Source organism: Ceratotherium simum, chromosome 28 (assembly GCF_057802395.1).
Source record: "Ceratotherium simum simum isolate JZ-2026a chromosome 28, ASM5780239v1, whole genome shotgun sequence".
NCBI classification, from domain to species: domain Eukaryota; kingdom Metazoa; phylum Chordata; class Mammalia; order Perissodactyla; family Rhinocerotidae; genus Ceratotherium; species Ceratotherium simum.
In genome coordinates, this window is record NC_141927.1 from 26,803,922 (window position 1) to 26,830,091 (window position 26,170).

Genomic DNA, 26,170 nt, shown 5'->3' on the forward strand with positions numbered 1-26,170 from the left:
AATCTTGTATTTTTCTTAAGACACAGAATCTCTGTCTCTGTCCACTCTATTGGAATAGTGCTGTTTGTCTAAACTGCCACATTGCCTAGTTTACTTTATTTAACAGCAGGCAGGAAATGGAGACCTCACTGAGATCATACCATGCACTGATACATCTCTTTTGATGGCAGACAAAAAAAGTAGATATAGGCAGAGGGAAGAGAGAAAAAGTAGTCGTTGAAGAATGGCATCTAAAGGTAAGTGATGAATAGCTGTCAGGTTTTTATTGTAGTTTGGGAGGGGACAGAAGAGGGGTGAGAGGAATGGAGGAGAAGAGAGGTTCAGCTAAAAATAATTCAAAAGAAAGAAACATTCTACTTATTTGAGTCAAGCTTAAGGGGAGAAATAAAAGTACAGAGATAATAGAATAGAATAAAACATAATTTTAATAGTTAATTATTGAACTATTAATTCGATTTTGCAGAGGGGAACTTGATACACAGAGTGGTTAAATAGCTTGCTCCAATTTACACAGCTAGTATATGGCAGAGCTTGAATTCCAATCCTGGCAATCTGAACCACTATTTTAAAATGGAGTATTAACAAAGTACATAGAGTCAAAAAATTTACAGACTGGGGACATAGAGACCAAGGAAATAACCGGGGGCGGGGGGGGGGGAGGGAGACTGCATTTAAAAAAACCAATGGGCTAAATATAGGGTTAGAGCGCTTTGTATACATTAGATTATTTAATTCCGCTAACAATTCTATGAGGTAGGTACTATTCCATTTTTCAGACGAGGACACTTGATAGATGATAAAGGATATCTCTTCCTGCCCTGAGTTACATCTCAGTAGCTGGCTCTGGAGCAAGATAAGGAAGACTGAAGGAGACTTGGCAACAGAACAGAGCAGGGCAAGGTAAGCAAGCTGAAAGCGAGAAATGCAGGAAAATTTCCCATTTAGGCAGAGGCTAGTTCCAGGTTTCAAATTTCCCCAGCCGGCCCGCCAAGGCGTCACAGAGCCCGCCCCTAAGTCACAAAGCCACGCCCCCTTCTCTGGCCGTTCTGTGAGGTCCCAAGGCTTCCCTCCTTCTCTTTGACCCCGCCCACTCCGCCTAGCATCATTTCCTGTGCGCTGGGTGCTGATTGGTCCCGCCGTCGGAAGTGAGGGCGGGCGGTGGGGCCGTTGCCGCAGTGACAGTGCTGGGGGAGTCCGAAGATGGCGGCGTCGCGTCGCTCTCAGCATCATCACCACCATCATCAACAACAGCTCCAGCCCGCCCCAGGGGCTTCGGCGCCGCCGCCGCCACCTCCCCCGCCCCTCAGCCCCGGCCTGGCCCCGGGGACCACCCCAGCCTCCCCCACGGCGGGTGGCCTGGCCCCCTTCTCCTCCCCGCGGCACGGCCTAGCGCTGCCGGAGGGGGATGGCAGTCGGGATCCGCCCGACAGGCCCCGATCCCCGGACCCGGTTGACAGTACCAGCTGTTGCAGTACCACTAGCACAATCTGTGCCGTCGCCGCCGCTCCCGTGGTCCCGGCGGTTTCTGCTTCATCTGCCGTCGGGGTCGCTCCCAACTCAGCCGGCGGTGGTAGTAACAATTCACCGTCGTCCTCTTCTTCCCCGACTTCTTCCTCCTCTTCCTCTCCATCCTCCCCTGGATCCAGCTTGGCGGAGAGCCCTGAGGCGGCCGGAGTTAGCACCACAGCAACCTTGGGGCCTGGGACAGCGGGACCTGGGCCAGGGGTCCCAGCAGTGAGCGGGGCCCTACGGGAACTGTTGGAGGCCTGTCGCAATGGGGACGTGTCCCGGGTAAAGAGGCTGGTGGACGCGGCAAACGTGAATGCTAAGGACATGGCCGGCCGGAAGTCTTCTCCCCTGCACTTCGCTGCAGGTCAGAGACTTTTGAATTGTTTGTTAAGGGTTTTGGTGTTGGGGACGGGGGTCGGGGTAGGGAAAGAAAGCAAGTTGTTATGATGGAACAAAATGGGGGCGTGGTTATGGCTCTTCAACACCTCACCGGAAAATTAGAGGTTCCTTTCTTTAGATAGTGCCTGGGTGATGGGGGCGTGGTGGGGGCATGTGTGAATCCATTCTTTTTAGTGTTTGTACAGCGTTGCTTGTTCTCATTCCCAAACTCCTTTAGTGGTAATCTCTGGGTATTGGTATACTTAAACTTTTTCAGTTCCGCGTCTGTAGGAATAAAGTTAGGTTTGAGCAGTCTTAGAGTAGTTTCGTAGTTTGTTTGCTAGTTTATTTCATTTTTGCAAGAAAAATATGTCCCATGAGGACAGTCGAGACCAAAAGAAGTTTAATGTAACTCAGCAAGTGTTTAAGGATCTATCGTATATCGTAGTCTTAGTAAGCCAATAGAAGACATAAATGAAGTTGTGAAACTTTTCCCCTTTCTCAAGGATTTTTCACTCTAATTGGGTAGATCAAAATATGCTTATATGAAACAACTGGAGAAGAATATTTGGATGCATTATGTGATGGTAAAAGAAATACAGGTTTGGAAGTTCTGGGCGCTGCTGTTTGTTGTCTAACAGGCAATCTCAGTTGCCTCGGTTTTCTCATGGGCAACAATGATATACTAAGGTTGTGTGATGATTTAGTGAGAAGCGTCTGGCACTTAAGTTCTTCAGAAAAAATGCTAATTCCTAAACCCTGGACCACACACTTTTGTCTTTTTCTTTTTTGAATAAGTAGTTGACCAGTTTCTTTTAAAAACATCTAATATATTTTTATAAAATACAGAGAAATATAAAACAAAAACAGAGGACCATAATCTCACTGCCCAGATATCTAGTATTGATATTTTAAAAAATAAAAGTAATAATGTTATATACATTAGAAATGTGTGTTATATATACATTATAAAGTTTGTATAGGACAGAAATATACAAAATGAAAAAGCCCCCCCAACCCGCACAAATCAAAGATAACACGCCAAAGATACCTTCTGTAAATTTTGTTGCTATGTTTCTAATATATATATCGCTTCTTCAATTTGTTCTGTTAATAGTAAAACATATATTAAGAATTTATTATCTGTATTATTTATTTTTACCACAACTTGGAAGATATTATTATTCTCATTTTACAGATGCCAAAGTGAAGCACATACATATGTTCAGGTTCACAGAGCAAGTAGTGGAACCTGAATTTGAACTCAGTTTGATTTTAGAGCTTGTGAAATCAAGCTTAAACTGTTCTAATCTATACCTGGGTTAAGGTCACTTTTCATTTTTGTGAGTAATTGTGATGGAGGGTTTCTACTTTCGCAGTGTTTTGGGGGAAGACGTAATTGGGGCCATATACTCCAAGAGGAGCGTTCACACATTTTTTATTGCAGCCCAAACTTGGAAATATATTTTACATTGTCACACACTCACACAAACTTAATCAAAAGTTTTAGGAGACCATGCTTTCCCTTACTACATGTGTTGTATTGCGATATCTTATATCCTAGTCCATTGTGCTTTTTACAAATGCTGTTTGTGATCCATTAATGGGTCATCAGCAATATGAGAAACACTTACAGGAAATCATTATTAGATCACTGGATCTGTACTTGATACCTAGACACTATTATTAGGAAAGTGGTGAATTGAATCATAAACAGGCTTACATCTAAGTAGATATTTGCTCAAGGGTATTGCTTATTTTAGATGAAATAGCATGTTTTTCTTTAGGCCAAATGAAAAGCCTAAGTCTGATATTAGAAATCAACCGACGTTGTTTACTTTTGCATACTTTATTCCAAATTTGACTGTTTTAACACATTGTTTCACAAATCTCGTCATTCCTCACCATACTGCATTATTAGTGATCACTAACAGATGATAGATAGTTATATTTAGTTGAGTAATAATGTACTTATTTAGGATTAGTCACACATAAAATCGTGCTTGTCTCCCAAGTCACGCCACAATAGTTTTTATTCTGCTTTAGAGTTTTATGTGTACCCAGATAAGCTAGAAGACACACAGTGAAACAGTCCTGTAATTATGTTGTAGTTATGAGAACCTAACCTTGAACTGGCTTTTTTAGAGAAAAAATTCTTTTTAGTTCAATTGTGGAAAACAGACAACAGTAAAACTCTCTCCATGGTCTAAAAACATAACACCCTGTAGTCAATTTACTATACTTGCATGTTTGTGTACATAGCATTAAAGCTTTGTTAAATCTAGTCTTCTCCATCATGAGTAGGGCTGAGTAATTAAAAGTAATTCTCAGTTGTTGACTGTTAGTTGGTTGAGATGCTAGTCATTGAATTGTCATGAAATAGCTGTTTTAAAGATAAGAAATTGGTACAATCCCTTGGATGGAAAAGTTTAAAAATTGTGGTTCATTTGTTCCACAGATATTTGATTACTTATCATAGGTCGGGTGTTAAATACTGACACAATTATGCAGTGGCAGATAGTCCTTACCCTTATGGCGGTCACAGTCTGGTGGGGAAGGTGAAACAAGAACAACAACATTAACAAAAACTCACTAATCCAAGAGAGATAGGAAAAGTACATTATACTGTCTGTTGGAGCAGAATAGGGACTCGTGTCCTGGTATCAGAACATTGAAGGAAGTCTTTCTAGATCAAGAGATTTTTTAAGCAAGATTTTAAAAGATGAATCCAAGCTAGGCAAACAAAGACTAGAGGGAAGAATGTTAATTAATACCTTTATTTCCATTTAAAAATGAGTTTACAGTTCTATAGAATGAAATGAAACCATTTTTAAAATCTCAGAAGTGGTATGAAGTAATATTTAAATCCTTATGACTTTTTTTAATATTACCATAAGAGTAACTATAATTCTTTCTAGCGGCAGAATTAAGAATCCTTTCTATCCCATTTTGGACTGTGGTAATTATTTATTTAGTATGGCTTAGAGACAATATTAATAATGGAATCATCCTCCCTACAATTAGAAACATAATCTTCAGTTTCCATTGTTGATACAGGTTCTCAAAATAGTATTTCTAAAGCCTTCTTAAGACGGCCATATCAAAATGATTCAGTCTTTCATTGTTGTCTAAAGTTTAAATAAGACTTTCTCTTCTACAGATAAGATCATTGACCCTGGTTTTCTTTTGTTCAAAGGACAAAGCTTTATAAATAGTATCAGTTTAGCGTGATATTATCTCAGTTCAGTGCCTAGTAGTGACATATTTTTGTTAAACAATCAGTCTATTCTGATGGTCTCTTTTTTAAAGAAAACTTCAGATGAGGTCTTTTTAAAAAAAGACTTTTAACAAAGCATTGAATTCTGAAATTTCATAGTATTTACTTTAAATTGAAGAAATTTTGAAATAGGCTTCCTGGTAGTTAATTAACGTATAACTTGGATTAGGATATATAATATGAGGTACGTCAGTACCAAAACCAGCAAAATATATATGGCAGTTTTATGCTTTCTTTTGATTTGATGGTGTCTACAACAGCACACATTTAACCATATGGAGGTTGCGTGACTCATTCCTGTCTCTTCTGATTTTTCAACTTGACCGTGCTTGTGTTTTTTTTTTCCTTATCACTGTGCAAATGTAATTCCTAGTAAAAAACACTGTGTCCTCTAAGCTGTTGCCCATCAGTGGGTAAGAAAATGAGTTAGAATGCTTCAGGCCTGGAGTGGGAATCTTTTTGTACTTTGCATTGTCTGGCAAGGTCCTTGAAAATGCTTTTAAGCAAACGTCCTGCCCCAGGGTTTAAGAAGGATCTAATTTGGTAATAAGAGAAAAGGAACTAGTTTCATAAAGATCTTCCCAGAGTTAAAGTTGTTGGCTACAAACTGGATTGTCTTTTACTTAGTGTTTTCTTAAAACTTTATGCTTTGCTTAAGGTACCACTTTAAAAAAAAGTTCACATAGGACTTTTAGTTAGAAAGATATGCAAAAGTGTCTCTTTTGCCTTAATATCACTCTTTGGAGGCAAACGATTTAAAGAACAAATTAGCTATTTGTAAAATGTTATGTAAAAGTATCTCTAATAATTGGTAACAAGCAAACTCTTCAGCAATAGAGGAATGTTTACCTAAATTAAAATACTTCATGATTTCTGTTAATATCTATCTGCTTATATTTTCCTTTATCCATCAATCTGTCTTTTTTCTGATGCATGTCAATGTAACTTGCAGCCATCTGTGCAGCTTTCCCTAAATACACTAATATGCATATCATTATCTAGAGTTCAGTATTTGTATAAAGATTGTCTTTTAATGTAAAATCTGCACAAATCTTATGTGTACATTCACTGAGATTTGACAAATGCAAGCACTTGTGTAACTCAAACCCTTATAGAAAGTCATCATAACCTCAGAAAGTTCCCTCATGCCCCCCCCATTCCCGTCCTCCCCTCCCCCAGAGACAAACACTGTTCTAACCCCCACTGCCCACCCCCGCCCCATAGATTGAGTTGCCTGTTTTAGAAGTTCATATACATGGAATCATACAGTGTTTACTCTTTTTCTGTAAGACTTCTTTTGCTCAGCATGTTTTTGATGATGTAGCATGTATCAGTAGTTTTTTTACTGCTGAATAGTATTTTATTATATGAATATGCTACAGTTAGTTTATCTCTTCTCCTGTTGTCAGACCCTTAGGCTGTTTGCAGTTTTTGGCTATTATGAATACAGCTATTATGAACATTCTTGTAAAATTCTTTTTGCAAACATAGATTTTTTTTCTCTTGGTCCAATCTCTAGTATTAGAATTGCTGGGCCATAGGGTAGGTAAATGTTCACTTTTATGAGAAACTGCCAGACCTTTTCCCAAAGTGGATATGCCATTTTACATTCCCATCAACAACGACTGAGAGTTCCAGTTCCATATCTTGGCCAGCTTTTGATATTCTCAGATGTTTTAATTTTAACCATTCTGGTGGGAATGTGTGGTAGTTCATTGTGGTTTTATTTTGCATTTCTCTGAAGTCTAATGTTCAAGACTTTTTCATGTGTTTGCCATTTATGTATCTTTTATGAAGTTTTGCCCCCTTTTTTTTTAATTGGGCAAAGTTTCCATTTATTGGACTTATGTTTATTGAGTTTTAGGAGTACTCTATATTCTGCAAGCTAATCCTTTGTTGGATAAATGTTGTGCTGATTCATTTACTTAATAGGGTCCTTCAAACAGAAGTTTTAAATTTAAATTTATTTTATTTATGTATTTATTTTATGGTATTGCTTTCTGTGACCTATGACCTGGATAAGAAGTTTTACCTATTCCCAAGTCACAAAGATATATGTTTCTTACTGAAAGCTTTATAGTTTTAGCTTTTACATTTAGGTTTGTTATCAATATTATGTTCACTTTTGTGTTATCTGTGAGCTTGGGTTGAAGTTTATTTTTTTTCATATGACTATCCAGTTTTTCTAGTACCATTTGTGGAAAGACCTTCCTTTCTCTATTGGATTGTTTCTTCGATGTTGTCACAAATCAGATGTTTGTATAAGTGAGGGTCTATATCCAGACTTTTCGTTGTGTCTCATTGATCTGTTTGTCTGTTTTTATGCCAGTATCACATTGGCCTGGTTACCTTAGCTTTGTAGTTAGTCTTGAAGTTGATAGTGGACTACTCCGCTTGGCTCGTCTGTTTCCGGATTGCTTTGTATCTACTAGGTGTGTTGCATTTTCATTGAAATTTTAGAATCAGATTGTCAGTTTCTACAACAGCATGCTGAGATTGTGATTGTGATTATGCTGAATCTGTAGGTCACTTTGGGGAAAATTGACATCTTAACAATATTGAGTCTTCCAATCCATGAATGTTATTTAGGTCTTCTTTATTTTTTCTCAGCAATTTTTGTAATTTTTAGTGTAGGAGTCTTTCATGACGTTTATTATTCCTAAAATTTTTTTTAATGTATATTGATGCTATTGTAATGGGTATTGAAAATTTTTATTCTTTGCTGTTAATGTGATCAATTTGTATATTAACCTTGTATCCTGTGACCGAGAACTCAATTATTATTTCTAGTACCTCTTCTGTAGATTCTTTAGGATTTTCATTCAAGAATCATATTGTCTGCAAATAGAGACAATTATGTCTTGTTATTTCTTTTTCATGACAATGTTGAACAAAAGTGGCAAGGTAGACATCTTTGCCTTGTTCCAGCTCTTAGGGGGAAAATGTTCAGTATTTCACCATTAAGAAAGATGTTAGCTGTCTTTTATCAGATTGAGGAAGTTCTCTTTTAATATTTATTTATTTATTTATTTTGTGTGTGTGTGTGTGAGTGAGTGAGTGTGTGAGAGGAAGATCAGCCCTGAGCTAACATACCATGCCAATCCTCCTCTTTTTGCTGAGGAAGACTGGCCCTGAGCTAACATCCGTGCCCATCTTCCTCCACTTTATATGGGATGCCGCCACAGCATTGCCGGACAAGCGGTGTGTTGGTGCACGCCCCGGATCCGAACCCCGAACCCCAGGCCACCAGGAGCCGAGTGCGTGCACTTAACTGCTACACCACCCCGAGGAAGTTCTTTTAATCCTAGTTTGTTGAGTGGTTTTATTATGAAAGGGTGTTGAATTTTATCAAATGGCTTTTCTGCATATATTGAGATGATCATGTGGGCTTTCTCCTTTATTCATTTAATATATTGTATTACACTGATTTTCAAAATGTTAAATCAACCTTGCATTCTTGGGGTAAACCCTACTTGGTCATATATTGCAAGATTTTATTTGCTAATATTCTGTAAAAGATTTTTGCATCTAAGTTTATGAGAAATATTGGTCTGTAATTTTCTTTTGTTATTTCTTTGTCAGGTTTTGGCATTAGAATTATGCTGCCCCCATAAAGTGTGTTTGGGAGTGTTAATTTCTCTATTTTCTGAATGAGTTTTTGGAGAATTAGCATCAATTTTCTTTAAATACATGATAGAATACCTCAATGAAACCAACTAGACCTGTAGTTTTCTTTGTGGGAAGATTTTTGTTAATGAATTTAATTTTTTTAATAGATATAAGGCTAAGAGATTTTTCTGTTTTATTATCTGTCAGTTTTGGTCAGTTACATCTTTCAAGGAATTTGTTCATTTTATCTGTGTTGTCAAATTTGTTTGCATAAAGTTGTTTATAGTACTGTTTTATTATTGTTATATTGTCTGTAAGAGCTGTTGAGGTAAACTCTATTATTTTCATACTGGTACTTTGTATTTTCTTTTGATTAGTCTAGCGAGGGAGTTTATCAATTCTGTTGATCTTTTCAGAGCACCAACTCTTGGCTTTGTTAATTTTCTCTAGTGTTTGTTTTTCATTTCACTGATTTCTGTTCTTATCTTCATTATTTCCTTCACTCTACGTATTTTGAGTTTACTATATTTGTTATTTATTGCTGTGTATGAAACTACCCCAAAACTTAGCAGCTTAAAATAACAAACAGTTATTATTTCACAGTTTCTGTGGGTCAAGATTCCAGGTGTGGGTTAGTAATCTGGGCATGGCTTACCTGTGTTCTCTGCCTCAGGGTCTTTCATTTGGTTGCAATCCAGATGTGGGCTGGGCTATAGTCTCATCTGAAGGCTTGATTGAGAGAGGATTTGCTTCCAAACTTGCTCATGTAGTTGTTAGCAGGATTTAGTTCCTCACAGGTTGTTGGACTGAGGTCTCCCTCAGTTCCATAGGGCAGCTCGCAGCATGACAGTTGACTACTATCAGAGCCAACAAGTGTGAGAGCAAGAGAGGGCAAGCAGGTGGAAGCCAGAGTCTTTTAAAAATCTAATTTTGGAAGGGTTGTCTTATTAACTTTTGTTGGGTTCTGTTTGTTGGAAGGAAGTCAGTAGGCTCAGCCCCTACTCAAGGGGAGAGGATTACACAAGGGCATGTATACTAGGAGATTGGGATCACTGGGAGCCATCTTAGAAGCGGCCTTCCACATTTACTTTGTTTCTCATTTTCTAGCTTCTTAAGGTGAAAACTGAGGTCATTAGTTTTAGACTTTTCTTATATAAGAATTTAAAAGTATAAATTTCCTTCTAATCATTGCTTTAGCTGCATCCCACAAATGTTAAGGTGATGAATATTCATTATTATTCACTTTGAAATATTTTCTAATTTCCTATGTGATTTTTTTCCTTGACCTATGGATTATTTAGCAATGTGGTGTTTAATTTCTAAATTCTTAGAGTATGCTAGATCTTATTGTTGATTACTAATTTAATTTTATTGTGGTCAGAGGACATACTCTATATGATTTCAGTCCTTTTAAATTTACTGAGACTTGTTTTTTGGCCCAGCATTTACTCTATTTGGGAATGCTGTTGAAAAGAATATGTATTCTGTAGTTGTTGGTTGTAGTGTTCTATAATATCAGTAAAATCAAGGTAGTTGATAGTATTGTTCAGATCTCTTATATCTTTTTTATATCATATCTCTTATATTTTATGTTTTCATGTATATATATTTCTTATTGCTTATATCCATTTACTTTTAACCTATCTGTGTCTTTATATTTAAAATATATCTATTATAAACATTATATATTTGGGAGTTACTTTTTTAGCCATTCTGACAATCTGTCTCTTTTAATCTACCCAATTAACTAACATTGATACTGCCAATTCTAATTCCACTTCAGGGCTTTTACTTCACCTTTTTAATATTACATTTGTACATCATTTCTTCTATACCTAGATTTCTGGTTCTCAAGGACCTAGGGGATTATAGAATCAGCATATCTCATAATTACTCATTTGCTTTATCCTATAGTATGCAAAATAGTCTCAGAATAATAATACAGACACCAACATGATTACTGAAAACAGCTAAAATATATTTTGCATATGCTGTCCTTATTTTTGCTCCATTATTCTTGCTCCATTGTCAGAGGATGTAGCTGTTACATACTTTATCTTATAAATTTCATTTAGTTTTAGTTCTACAAGTATGTGTGTGATAGAGAGTTCCCAAAGGTGGCTACCATATATTCCTTTCCTCCATGTACGTTATACTACACCTCTTATCAAAAGGTGGAGCCTCTTTCCCTCCCCTTGTATTTGAATTGGTCTTGTGATTTGCTCGGATGAATGGAATGTGGCAAAAGTTATGCTATGTAATGTCTGAGCCTTCAGAGATCTGAAATTTTCATTTTCATGCCCTGGGAACTCCCCCTCTTGGAATCCAGCCACCATGGTTTGAGAAAGACTGTGGAGCGAGAAGTAAGGCTGCTTAACAGCCCCTAGTGAAGCTCTCAGCCAGTACCCACTGCCAGCTGAGTGAGTGAACCAGCCACGTTGGATATTCCAGCCCCATTGAGCCTCCAGGTGACTGAACTTAGTTAATGCACAGTATCACCAGAAATAATAGGTGGTTGTTATTTTAAGCCACCAAATTTTGGGATAGTTTGTTATATGGCAATAGATACCCGAAATCATTATTTATAGCTACAGCTCTATATCTATTTCTGTTGTAAATGCTCACCACTATTCTTTATATTGATGTCTCTAGTTCTAATTTTGGTGGTCCCTCACTTGTTCTCTAGAGTTTACTCAGGATGATGTCCTGGAAACACTATTCCCTGAAAATTTTTTAATGTCAATAACAGTTGCTGCCTTATTCTTGGAAGTCAGTTGGCTAGATCTTGGTAAAATCTTTGGTTCTCATTTTCTTTCTCGAGTATTTAAAAAGTTATTCCATTTTCTTTTGATAAAAACTGTTAATGTTGAAAGCCTGATGGAAATTTATTTTCTTTCCCTTGGTCTCTTTTCTTGAATGTCAGAAGGATTTTTTTCCTCTTTCATTAAAGTCGAGGTATTCTACTAGAGTATATCTTGACATTAGCCCCTCTAAGTTGATTTTCTCAGGTATGTGATAAGCCTTTTTCTTTACATAGTTTCAGATCTTTTATTTTAGAAAAGTTTTCCTGAATTATAGTTTTTAGTATTTATTCTTTTTCCTTGCTTTTATGTATATTGGAACTTTGTCTTCTAAAGTTGTCACTTGCTCTTTTTTGTGTGTGTGGTAAAATATACATAACATAAAACTTACAATTTTAACCATTTTTAAGTGTACAGTTCAAAGGCATTAAATACATTCACAATGTTGTACAGCTATCACCACTGTCCATTTCCAAAACTTTTTCAACATCCTAAATAGAAACTCTGTACCCATTTAAACAATAACTACCCGTTTCCACCTCCCCCCAGGCCCTTATAACTGTCACTTACTCTTGAATCCTTTTTAAAAAATATATATTCATTTCTTTTTGTTTTTTAAAAAATTCCTCCTTTTATCTTCCATTTCTCTTAAGGCAGGAGTTGGGAAGCTTTTTCTATGAATGGCCAGATGGTAAATATTTTAGGCTTTGTGCGCTATATGGTCTCTTTTTCAACTCAGCTCCGCTTTTGTGCCATAAAGTATCCATAGACAATACATAAATTAATGGGTATGGTTGTGTTCCAATAAAACTTTATTTGTAAAAACAGGTGGCCAGATTTGGTGCATGGGTTGTGGTTTGCTGATCCCTGATATAGGGCATTATCTGTGGTATTTTTTTCACTTTTGTTTTCCTTGTTATTTAATCTTTACTTCTGAAATGATTTTTTAAAATTTTGAATTATTTCCTGCATTCTGTCATCTTATTTCTAATTCAGATATATGCTGTTCTTTCATATCTTGCATCATTTTTGTATTGTCTTTTAGCTAGTATTGAAATGGTAGATCATAATTTTGTCTGTTTTGTGGGCATTTTCTTCTGTATGTATTGTCTATAAGAACTTTGTATGGGATTTGACCTCAAATGTTTTTCCATTGCTCATTTTTACAGAAATTAATTGCTAAATAATTTCAAGGATAAAAATAGAGGTCTGAGATGTCCAGGGTAACTCCCTTTGTTCTTTCTTGACATTTGTTGGACATGCAACTCTGATCTAGAATAGATCAAGTCTCTCAGTAAGGTTTGCACGATCATCTCTTACAGCAGTAGCATTTAAATTATGAAACATCACTATTTTATATAGCCTGCATGCCACTTTCTAGGGAGCCTTAACCAGAGACATTCTGCTAAGGGCATTTTGTAGATAAGGTGTCTTCCTCATAGTCTGTTTACATGAAGTGTTTTTGGCCAGAAGTTTAGTCTAGTCACCTGTTTTTTCTCTCCCCTGGGGCAACCTCTTTCTTCTCAAGAATTGAAAAGATCACAGGCTAGGTGTTCCTTCCTTCCAGACCTGAAGTGATTCTTTGGCAATTAAAAGGCCAAGGAAACATATCTGGGGGATAGAAGGCATATCGTCAAGGCCCAAGTTGTGAGCATAAATATGTTAAAAACATGCGATCTTAAGCTTAGAGCCCAGGAGAAAAAAAGTAATCAAGGAATGTAAATAATGCTAAGAAAATGTATTTTATTGTAATGTTAGGTTTTGGAAAGGAATAAACATCATCATGAGTCTTGTGGTGAAATGTGGGTGAAAATATTAGAGTAGCTTATTCTTAAATATATTTAATAGCCTACTTTTGCTTCATGGACAAAGAAATCTTTTGGGTGGTTGACTGTAAAATATCCAGTAGGTACAGTTGAAGAGACAAGTACCTCTTAAATTCTTATTTTTCCCTTATGTCAGGATCCTTGAAGTTACTTTGGCCTGTTTATTCTTCTGACACAAATGCCCAGAAAGGTGGGATGTAAACTTGATGCTGGGGGAATGAATACCTTGTATCATCAATGTGGATTCATAATAAGAATTGAGTAGAGTGGGGTTTTTTTTGGGGGGATTTCTACTAAAGCCAAGGTGCTCAGGATAACTTTGAGGGTCCTATTCTAACTATCATTTGATTATGAGTAATTGAGGAAAGTTAGGAGTGTTTTGTTTTTGTGTACTCACTGGTTTTCCTTTTTTTTCGGGGGGCGGGGAGGGCGGGGAAGTTTAGCCCTGAGCTAGCATCTGTTGCCAATCCTCCTCTTTTTGCTGAGGAAGATTGGGCCTGGGCTAATATCTGTGCCCATCTTTCTCTACTTTATATGTGGGATGCCTGCCACAGCATGGCTTGATAAGGGTGCGTAGGTCTGTGCCCAGGGTCTGAACCTGTGCACCCTGGATTGCCAAAGCGGAGCGCGCGAACTTAACTGCTATGCCAGTGGGCTGGCTGGCCCCTGGTTTTCCTTTTAAGGCTTCATCAGATGTCCAAGATTGCTTTTCCCTGCAGTGAGTTGCTGAGCTCCTTTGTCAAGTGAAACTTGTTTTGCCTGTTTGTTCAGGTATCTATGTATAGAATTAAAGCAGTGTGAGCTTAACCTTTTTTTTTTTTTGAGGCGTTTTTTTTTGGAATGTGTCAGCTCCCTCTTCCATTTAAACTAGTGAATTTTCTTTTTTTTTAATTGTAGAAAAAGGGGAAATAAAGTGATGTGAAGTTTCCTCTCCCTTTTGCCTTTTCGGTGTAACACAAACTAAACTAATGGTTGGTGGCAGCTGTTTGTTGGTTTAGTTTTTTGGACTTGCAACTTTTTTCTTCTGTGGTAGATTAAAAAAAAATAGAGAAGAGGCATTTGGTAGAGGGCAGATGATTTTTATTAACTACAAACTGAAAAAAAGTTGTTTTGAATTTACTGATTGACCTAAAATCCTTAAAGCTAAAGCTAAAGTATCATCAGGTATAGTTTAAAAATAACCTAAAGCTCCTGATGCTCAGATAATGCCCAGTTATAATGCTTTTGAAAAGCTGGGATACGTTTGTGTGGAACTAGACACTGAAAAGATCAGATGCCTTAATTCTGATTTATTCACCACCCGTGGAAACCATTTTGGCATTCTCATCCATCTTATTAATAAGATGTGCAGTTCTCCATTTCCAAAAGCTCAGGTTGTTCTCATGTTGACTGCGGAAATTTCGTTTTTTAGAAAGGAATGACACGGAATTACAGCTTAATGAATATATTTTAGCTATTTTGTTCTAATATCTTGAGAAGAGATGCCAAGCTATGCTTTTCATCTTTGCAGGAAAATGTTCTCATTTGGGAAAAACACCTTCTGGATTATTTAAAAATCTTATCGCAAGCTATCAAAAACTTGGTTGCCCCCTCCCCCCAAAAAATCCACAAATATTTAACAGTAGGAAAGTGTAACTGTTACCCTGTTGGAATTTTATGAAAGCAGATAAATTTGAGGTATGTAATAAGAGAAGTTCAGTATTTAATTCAGTGAATTGTTCATAGTCTACGCTCTATAAATATTTGAGCGAGTGAACTTTGTAAGTTAACACTTCTGATTTCTGATCTCCTGACTTTCTTAAATGTGTAAATAATAATCCATATATATTAGTTTAGTCCTTTGTCATCAAAGTGCTTTCACTGCTCTGTTGGCATACATATGAATGAACTTAGTTTTGATATTGTTACTAAATAGTATAAAAACTAATAAAAATAGCAGCTGCTGCCTTTGAGCGGTTTCTGTGCTTTCCTTATGTAATTTTATTTAATTCTTACAGCAACCATACGAGGTAGGTTTTAACTCTGTTTTACAGATGAAGAAACTGAGACTCACAGGGTAATGTCTTATCCAAAGTCACGTAGCTGTCAAGTGATGGAGCCTGATTTAAACCTGTATCAGGCTGTCCTAAAATCATTTGGCCCATGCTATTCAAGTAGAAAGTTGATAGCAATGAGAAATAAACTCTTCTGAGTCATTTTAGAATTTGATGATGGTTATTGCTTTCTCAAATTTGTTTTCTGAAAACAGAAGTAATTGTACAAATTTTGGAAAGTACGATAAAAAGTCGTCTATCGTCTTGCTGCCCAAGGGCAGCCAATATAGTCATTTTGGCATATTTTCCCCCAGTTCTTTTTCTAGGGATTTAAAATAAAGCGAAACTTCTTATAGTTGCTTTCTTAAAACATTGTGACTAGGATTTGATTAAGACCATGTTTCTAGTAAGTGGGGTATTGGAAATTTGCAGTTATTAGGATTTTGGACTCTCTGATCTTTTGATCAGTTGCTTGATAAACATAAAAAAGTGTGATTGGAAGTAATCTTTGAAGAACCTCATAGTTAAATGGAAGAAGGATATTTTACCAACTCCTTTCTTTAAAAGACAACTTAAAATTATTAGAAAACCTTGAAGATAAATTACTATATGTTTTGATTCATAGAAGCATATGTTTTGATTCATAAAAGCAGTTAAGAAAAAAACCCTTCTTGAATAGTAAATAAAACGTAAAACAGTAAATAAAACAATTTGAAAGTACTTAATGTCCCTGAGCTGACACTTAAAAATGGTTAAGATGGTAAATTTTGTTATAGGTATTTTACCACAATTAAAAATTTTTAAATGGGGGTATCTGTTATAGTGGGCATTTTGATCTCTCTGTTTTCCTAGACAGAACTGATTTCTTAATATTACCAACGTGTGAAATATGGAAAATAGCATATTCAACAAAGTGAATCTTAGTGATATGTTTAGGATGCCCTTTCATTTCTTCCATTAATTCACATTTCTGAGAGTAAATGTGGTCCTTCTTTGACAGTATGAAACTAAGTATTAATGAAGTGTTTATGGAAATTCAAAAGAACTTCATGCCGCTTGCTTAATTAACAGTCACTGGGACTGTTCTGTAGTGTGTTTTTCCTCTTTGGTCTGTTTCTCAGGAATCTGGCATGAGCCCTGAGATTTTATAGTAGTTCAGTAACAACGCAATAAATATAAGAGCTATAAGGAGCAGGATGATGAGAATGGCATTATTTCCTGCCCTTGAGGAAGTTTATCGTCAAAATGCGGTGATTTTCAAACTTTTTGGTCTTAGGACTCTTTTACACTCTTAACAATAGTTGAAAGAGCTTTTGTTTATGGGATTATGTCTATGAAGATTTATTATATTAGGAATTAAAACTGAGAAATCAAAAAAAATAATAAACTGTATTATGTTAGAGTAGATCACACTTTTAATGAAAAGTAACTGTTTTCCAAAACAAAGATTATTGAGAAGAGAGGTATTAATTTACACTTTGCAAGTCACTTTAATGTCTAACTTAATAGAAGGCAGATCTGCTTCTGCATGCCAGTTGTTGTGCTTTATTATTTGAAGTATGTGAACAAAATCCTGCTTTAAACAGATATGTAGTTAGAAAAGGAAGGAATATTTTAATAGCATTTTCAGATAATCTTAGATTTTTTTTTTCTTTAATACTACATCCAAAGTTGATAAATAACAGTTTCCTAAAGGTTAGTTGCAATGTGGAATCTGAAGCCATATCAATACATTTTTCATAATCTGTTATGTTAAAGTCCACTGGTATGTCTTGCACGAATGGATCTTATCCTATACATGTTTTGGTCATTTGAAAAATATTAGTTCACTGAGCTATGCAGATCTTCCAAATGTTGATGTGTTTCACTTCATAGTAAATAATAAGCACATTTGTTAATGTCACCACCAATCTCATCAGAAAAGTATTTTAAGTGTTGGGAAACTGTTAAGCCCATGGTGGCAGATGTAAGTTTTACAAAATTTTCATTTTTACCTGAAAGCTCAAATTTTTTCATTGGGAACAAATACTGTTTGTTTTCCTTAAAATGACAGGCTCACTTTGGTCATTCTTGAGAATATGTCTGCCGAATACACAGGTCAAACTGAGCTCCTACAGTTGCGTAAGTGTTATTCCTCAAGACCGCCATACTTTGGTGTGTAGCAGAAGTGCTTGATGTGTATTTTTCATTTTGTCACAAGAATATTAAGAAGATGTGTACTCAAGGATTGAAATTTCAAAAAATTAATAACATTTACTCTTTCAAGAAGGACATTCTAAAGTGAAACTGGCAGTCTTTTTTTTTTTTTTTTTTTAACTCTGAGGGCCTGGTGATGAAGAATACAATGACTAATGATATAGTTTGGTGCTACTATCTTGGTTTATGCCAAGATTTCACCATTGCTTTTGCATCATCAAGAGCACCATGAGTACATTTTCCAAATGACATACACATGATATTATAAAATCATGCACTGATATTGTCTTGATAGTGCAAAAAGCCACAATCATCTTGGTATTCTTTTGTAAATAGTTTTTACTTCTCAGACCCCCAGAAAGAGTCTCAGGGACCACACTTTGAAAGCTGCTGAGCTAATGTAAGTGGTTCTTAATTTTGTTAACACTCTTTTGAGAATCTGGTGAAAAGTATGGACATTCTCCCCAGAAAGATACACTTAAACACCAAATTTTACTTGTAATTTTGAGAGGATTACAAACTTCCAGAAACACTGGAGCTATGGTTCTCAAACTTTCACACTTTGCACCAGAGTCACCTGGAGGGCTTGTTGAAACAGATTGCTAGGCCACACTCCCCAAATTTCATTTCAGTTGGTCTGAAGTGGAGTCTGAGAATTTGCATTTTTAACAAGTCCCGGTAGTGCTGATACCCATGCTCACTTTGAGAGCAAAGATTCTTAACCCTAGACCAGTTAAATCAAATCGCAGGAGTAGGGGCAGGGCTTTGTTTTTTTTTCCAGCTCCTCTGGTGATTCTCATATGCAGGCAGGGTTGAGAATCATTGCTTGAGGACACATGGAACCCAGGTTAAAACTCCAAGTCTAGTGAGATTAAGAACATGTAATATTTGTACAACCTTTTATGATTTAGGAAGTATTTTGACAATTGTTACTCACTTACTGCTTATGAGTCTGTAAGAGAGTTATTATCTTTGAGGAGAATCTGACTTGATAGTCATGAGATTGTAGAGTTATAGGAGCTCTGGGCTTTAAGTATATGAAATGAACGAAAAGGGTAACTGCTGAAAGTTAAGACAGTGCTATACATATATTCCTAGAGAGTTTTAGGTTACTAAACTTGCTTTACTAAAAGGTTCTACTAATTTATTTTCCTACCACACTGTTGACAACACCAGTCATTATCATACTCTTTTTTTTTTTTTTTTGAAATATACACACAGAAGTGTGCACAAGTCATAAGTGTGTAATGAGGTGAATTTTCACAAAGTGAATATGCCTGGGTAAGTAGCACCCAGATCAAGAGTCAGATCATTATCAGTGATCCAGAACCCTGGTCTTGTGTCCTTTGAGTCACTACCCCTCTACCACTCACAGATTAGTTTTGTCTGTTTTTGAGCTTGATATAAATGGTATTAAATAGTATATACTAATTTGTATGAGATTCATCCATCTTGTATAGTTTTAGATTGTTCATTTTTGTTGTTATATAGAATTCCATTGTGTGAATATACCACTTCTTATCCATTCTGCTGTTGATGAACATTCGCGTAGTTTCCGTATGCTGGCTATTATGAATAGTGCCCCATGAGCATTTTTGTACATGTGTCCAAATATAATCATTTAAAACATATTTCTTAGCTTTTTGATTTTAAAAATCCAGTATTCATGTTTTAATATGCATTTCTTTGATTATATCTAGATTAACTGATATTAGTTTTTAAAATAATTGATATTTCTCTTTTTGTGAATTATCTTTTTTCCCTATACCTTTTTTCTTTTGCCTTTTGATGTTTAGCAGAAATTTTGAATTATGCCACATTGGTAGGGAATAGTTATAGTCTTCCTACTGACATATATAATTTAAGTTCTGTTATATTGGTTTTGAAGGGTGGTCCTGCTTCTCTTTGTGATTTTTGTGGTAGAAAATTAGTTGATTCCATGTTGTTGTCTCTTTCAGCATCTTTATTACATCTCTTTGTTTGAACCTTTCTGACTTAACTGCTTAGTCTTTAGTTCTTAGCTCAAAATAGTACTTTATTAGGGAAGCTTTGCTATTCTAGGCTCAGTTAAGTTTGTTTGCTGTGTACTGTTTGTAACCCACACGTTGTAATTGTTTGTTAGAATGTTTATTGTTCAGTATTCCTTGACACAGCAATAGATTTTTCCTGAGTTAATTCATGATACATAGATACACAGACACACACACACAAACTACTGTATTGCTTTTTCATTGTGCTGAAGTATTCTTACAAGAATACTTTCAACTAGGATCTTTTTTGTTCAGCTTTGAGATTTTACATATCTGAGATTATTTTAATTTTACTCTTACGTGTAAATAAAAGTTAGTTAGATATGGAATTAAGCATCCAAATGCGTTTTGTTAAAATTGAGAAAGTTGGCTTTATTCTAAAATCAACTGATTCCTATTTTTAGATGATCTGTTTTCTTTCTGAGGCATTTAGAAATTTCATAGCCTTTAATATTGCTAGACTTCACTATAATGTGTCTGTTCTGTTTGGCTCTTCATGAACTCTTATTAATCTGAAATTTTACATTTTTCTTTAATTATGAGAAGTCCTGTCGTTATTTCTATGTATGTTTCCTCTCTTCCCATTCTCTTGTCTCTTCTCTCATTCTCTCCTTCCGTTAATGCCTTTCGGATGCTTTTTGAGAGAGTTCTTCAACCTGATTTTCTCAGGAATTTATTCTTTGTTTCTATTATTATGCAATCAATTCATTGTATTTTTTTATTTCTCCTGTTATATTTTTCACAATATTTCCAGTTAGTTTTACTTGATAGATTTTTGTTCTCATGTTTTCAGTATTCTCCGTTTTTTCTCTCGCAACATTTAATTTGCCAATTTTAAATGTCTTTTTTGGGTCTATTAATTCTGCTTTCATTTTGCTGTTCTTGCATGGTGCTTGCACTTCTCAGGCATCTCATTATTTTCCATGTGAGCTTATATTCCCTTGGAACTAACAACTATTTGGGCCAATGTTGCGTTTATATGGGAGGATGGGTTCTGATGGAGGTCGGGTTTAGGGATAGTGAAAGCCTCTGTTCTAGATTTTGGTCCTCCAAGTGGTTTGAGGCAAACAGGGACATGCCTCATCCCGTTGGTGATTTGGGCTCAACTACACCCTGGTGCTCAGGATTTCTCCAACCCTTCTCTTTTCTAAGTGCTGTCACCTTCATTGTAAATGCCTAATTGGCAGTCCACCTGTACTTTGCTTCTAATCCCAGCCAAGTTCCAATATCTTATTGTGACGTTACCTCTCTTTTTTTGGGTAGAACCGCACTGGAGATACTGCTTTTGTATTCCACAATAGCATAGGGGACAGTGTGACAATGTTGAGGAGTGAAAAGGACACAATTAGAACACTTTCTTCTGGCCTATCCTTTGTCCAGGATACCTGATCTTCTGCTCTTAAGCTGTTTCTTCTCACAATGGCACCCAACCATTTTTTTTCCTTCCTCAAGGAGGAATGATTACTTACAGTGTTTTGTTCAGTTTTTTTTAGCTGGAATCTGGGATTTGTCTCTTACCCTTTTGCTTCTGGTGATTTCCTGATGGGGAAGGCACACGTGCTTGAGTGTACTTGCTAATTGACTACTTCTTTTCTTTTATCTAAGCATAAATGTTTTCCTTTCTAAATCTGGTTCTATAAAATGGAAAAATTAATCAGTCAGAGTCTGCCTTTGACAAATGAAAAACATATGCAACTTCATTGACTCTATAGGAGCCATTTTGTAGTTTGTTTTCTAAACTGTTATTTTAGAAACAACAGCGAATAATCTCCCTGTTGCTTAACAGTGACTTCTGATCTAATGAAGTGTAAAATAGTTCTTTATTTAAAGGCTAATATAGTTAAAATGGAAATTAGAAGAGAATGCAATAATGACTTTGAATATTAAATAGAAAATGTTTGTTTCTGTGTCATAGAACATTTATTATAAAGTAAGCAGAAATTTATTACTGATCATCTATGGTTCTGTGTATATTGGACTGCATAAAATTAACCCAGTAATGGCACAAGGCTATGGCACAAGACTTTTCTCAACCCCCAGATTAGGGAATACCACTGTGGCATGTAATTTCCTCCATAAGATGCAGTAAAACTGAAAACTTGAAGACTTCAGAAGGTAGGCCGGTACAAGAAAGTTAGTAGAATTAGAAAATCACGTGGAGATGAATCTTCTCCTCTAGGTACCCCTCTCTAATTTTGAGGTGGCCTCCTGCACATCAGCCAAGATACGAGTGTGATTCAGATTTTTAATTTAGCAAAATTATAAATTACCGTGATTAATGGATGCTCATAGATGTGTGGAATCCCAGTGTTAAATTGTTGAATGATGGGTCTGTTGGCCAGGACAGAAAAGTTACTTTAAAAACCTTACAGCTGTTGTATAAATGTTTCATAGCTGAATGTTGTTTCTTTGAAAGTAATTTTATTGTCATTGTTAAGAGTTTTTGTTTTGTTTTTTATTTGAATGGAAGTGGATTGATAAGAAAGTAAGTAGGTCATTCTAGTATTTTAGATTCTAGTTTTTCCTAATGTTTTTAGAGAGATTAATGAACAAGTTACATCTGTCACCGAGTACCTTTTTATCTTTCCCACCTTACCTTCTGTGATTTCCTTTATGACTTAGATAAAATATATGTAAGAGTTCTTGAGTTATTTTCCTAGGTTATCCCAAACTTATTTTACTGTTACTTTGAGTATCTTTTGGGTATAATCTTTTTATACTTAAGAAAAATCAATTAAAAATAAATAAACATGGGAGATGTAATATAAATTTTCTCATTGGATATATAAGTGTTAGATCAATGGATTTAGCAGTTCAAATGATGTACAGTGGTTGTGGCTTTGCTGACAGTCCAATTAGGGCGAAAAATGTCTTTAAGCTGTGACTTTTCTACCATAAATAAAACTATCACTTTAAAATACTGCAAACACCCTAGGATTTTTTCGTTTTATTAAATTTGAGAAGTCATAGCTGTGAGTTGTAAGATTTAATATTGGCCAAGGTTATTCTTTTGAAGCTGTAATTTTAGGCAGTTTAAAACGCTGAACATAAGTGAAACAGTTTTCTGTCTCTAAACTCAGACCTGGTGAATAGATACTAATGACCTTAGATTTGATATTGAAACATTTTTGAATGGGCTTAATTGAAACTCTAATATTAGAATAGGGAAAATTGTTAAATATATTGGGGTTAGGTTATGTGTTATGAATTTAGGTTTCCCTCACAGTACCAGCACAATGATTTCTACATAGTATATTTAAAAATTTCTTTGAATATGTGAAATAATGTAATTGTTTCTCACACACTGTTTAGGGGAAAGAATGCTGAAATTTACAAAAATAGGTTCATATTTAGTTTAGTAGCTGGAGAAGAACAATTCATCAGGATGAACTTTTTATTGCCCCTTGCTTGCCCTGACCCTTCTCAAATGGTACCTCCATAAACTGAGTTGCTTAAGCTAGAAACCTGGGAGCCAGTCATTCTGGCTTTAAAACCTAACCTAGTTTTCTCTTTTTTGACCCATCTACACTGCCACTATCCTATTCCAAACCACTACCAATTCTTGCCTAGACTATGGCAAAATTTTCTTAATCTGTCCCTCTGATTTTGCTCTTGACCCTCTCCAATCTCTTTTTACATAGTGAACTGATAATCCTTTTAAGACTTGAATGGAATCAAGTTATTTTCCTTATAAGTGGTTTCCCACATACTTATAATAAAATCCAAACTTCTTACGCATGACTTACAAGGCTAGGGCAGATACTTTTGGCTGTCCACCCAAAATTCAATTTCTCGTTAATCTTCACTAACAGATCTTAGATTTTGTTCAAGGCAGCAGTGTGCCCAGCTATCAGAACTTGATTTTCCAGACTTTTTGGGTAGCTAGACAGATGACACATTTTTGGCTAGTGAGACATGAATGAAGTCTTTGGTAAGGCTTTCTTAATAATAAAAAGGCTAAGATAAAGTCTTTTTCTCCCTTTGCCCTCTCTCCCTTCTTGTGTGGGAACCTGAACATCAGGCTTAGATGTACAGCACTCCTTTGTGACCATGAGGTAACAAACAAGTGAAAAACAGCTTGCACATGCTAAGGATTCCAAAGTGCAAAGATGAAAAGAGCTGTTAATACAAGTGTTAAACTGCTGTATGAGCCTGAATTGCCTAGGACTAGACAAGTTGTGTGAGATGTGAATCTCTGCATTTTCTTTAAGCCTTCACTAGATATTCTGTCATTTGCAGCTGAATGTGTTTCTGATATAAAGGCCTTCAATGATCTAGCCCTTGCCTATCTTTCTGACTTCATCTTACCATTCCTACTGCTGACTGTGCTCTAGCCACGTTAGTTAGCAGACAGATCTTGGCTGACAAAGTTCTGCTCAAATCCAAACTCCTTACTTAGGACTCAAAGACTCCATGTGATCTGGTTTTACTGACCTCTCCAAATGTACCACTGCCCTCTCCGTCCCAAAAGCAACAAAAACCTTAAAATATCCAATAATCCTTGACAAATATGTATAAGATATTAATGGAGAAAAACACAAAAATAGAAGACTATAAGAGACCTGAATTGAAGGAGAGATAGCATATATATGGATTAGAACACTCAATATTGTAAACTTGTCAACTTTCCAGAATTAATTCTAATCCGTGAGCTTTTAAAAAGTTTCTAACAGGTTTCTTCATGGAACTTGAAGATATGCATATTAAACATCAAAAAGCGATCATAGCCCAGATAATTTTTTAGGAGGAACAGAGTAGATTGACACTGCCCTTCTCGATATCTAGACTTATTTTAAAGTTAAACTATTAAACAAACTGACCAAAGAGAGAAGATATGGAAAAAATAAAATTAGATCTCTAACTCATACCATGCTTACAGGTAGATTAAAGATCTAAATGTGAAAAGCAAAATTATAAAAGTAGTCTAGAACAAATTGTAGGAACAGTGTAGGAATAGGAAAGATATCTTGAAGATGCTGTAGGAAGCCCAAACCATGTAGGGAAAGATTGATAAATTTTACTGTGTTAAAGTTTAGAACTTGTATGAAATCAAACTCACTATAAACAGAGTTTAAAGACAAGCCATAAATGGAGAGAATATATGTATAATGCATGTAACCAACAGAAGATTGGTATTCAGAATATATAAAGAACTCCTACAAAACAATAAGAAAAAAACAAACAAAAAATTGGGCCAAGACAATGAACAGATAGCTGACAGATGAAACTTGAATGGTCAGTAAACATTTGAACAGATGTTTGTATCAATTTGCATGGGTTCAGCTCTAAGTATTCTGGAACTCAATTAACAGAAGCTTAAAGCCTAAGGAGATTTATGTCCTGCTTGACAAGTCTAGAGGTAGGAAATTCAAGAGTTGGTTTAGTACTCTATGAGCACAGGAGGGTTCTATGCCAGTATTTTCATAATTCTCTTGACCTTCCCATCATGGTATCAGCGGCTGCCAATGTCACAACCTTATATGAGAATTTTCTAAAAAGGAGAGAGGAGAAAGGGGCCTTCTTCCTCCAGATACCTTCTCTTAGTGGAGAGAAAAATCTTTCCAGAAGCTTCTAGATTTTCCCTTCTGTCTCATGGCCAGTCACCGACAGAGAGAAATGAAATCACCTTTCTGGCTTAGAGTAATCAGGATTCACTCCGTGGACTGGGGAAAGGATTACCTTCTCTTAACATACTACTTTCTGTCCAATTGCTGAGCAAAATTGAGTTTCTGTTTGCCGGCAAGAAGAGGGAATAATTGCCACAATTATCAGCCTCTCACTAGTATAGGTTGAACCATATTATATTGACAGTATAATATGAATATATATAATATATTCTAATAACATGGAATTTTAAATATTTAATGTATAAATATATTAATATGACATATATGGAAATATATAAATATAAATAATATATATAAATATATAAACTCCTGTTTAAAAACACACGTATATGAAAAGTATAAAAATATGTATGGATATAACAAACATTGAGTTTATATAATAGTATCTCTGGGGAAGAAAGGAGATGACTGGGATTGAGAGAGATTTCAATTATATTTATATGTTTAATTTTCTAAAGAAAAATGCAGGTATCTGAGCCAAAAATGTAAATTAAATGCTACATTTTTATTTTTTCCCTCTCTGCTAGTAAAGCTTATAAATTATGTTAATGTACACAGGATGGGGAAATGAGTGTTCTCAGGCATTTTGGTTGAAAATGAAAATTGAAGAATGAATCAGAGGACAGTTTGGCAACATTTGAAATTTTAAATGTGTATCCTTTGACCTAGTACTTCTACTTGGAGGAATTTATCTTAAATAAAGAACTAGACAGATTTACAAAGATATATGTATAAGGAAATTTATTTTAACTTTTCTTAATGGCAAAAATCTCCTTTTTATAGTGGTGAAACCAACCAACTAAATACATTATGATATATCTGTGTAATGGAATGCTAAGTATCCATGAGAAAATGATATATAAATTTTAAATTTTTACCTGAAA

The 26,170-nt window shown here is 35.6% G+C and overlaps 1 protein-coding gene across 2 annotated transcripts in view; it reads left to right on the forward strand.

Moving 5' to 3' along the window:
- The first annotated feature begins 1,175 nt into the window (after positions 1-1,175).
- Positions 1,176-26,170, forward strand: part of TNKS (tankyrase) — a 215,563-nt gene continuing 190,568 nt past the window's right edge. The window contains exon 1 of one of the 2 annotated variants that reach the window (XM_087418475.1): positions 1,176-1,873. In XM_087418475.1, coding sequence (XP_087274601.1) covers positions 1,201-1,873 — 673 coding nt within the window. In that variant the 5' untranslated portion in view covers positions 1,176-1,200. The remainder of the gene's footprint in view (positions 1,874-26,170) is intronic. The other variant, XM_004428812.3, reaches the window with a different exon arrangement.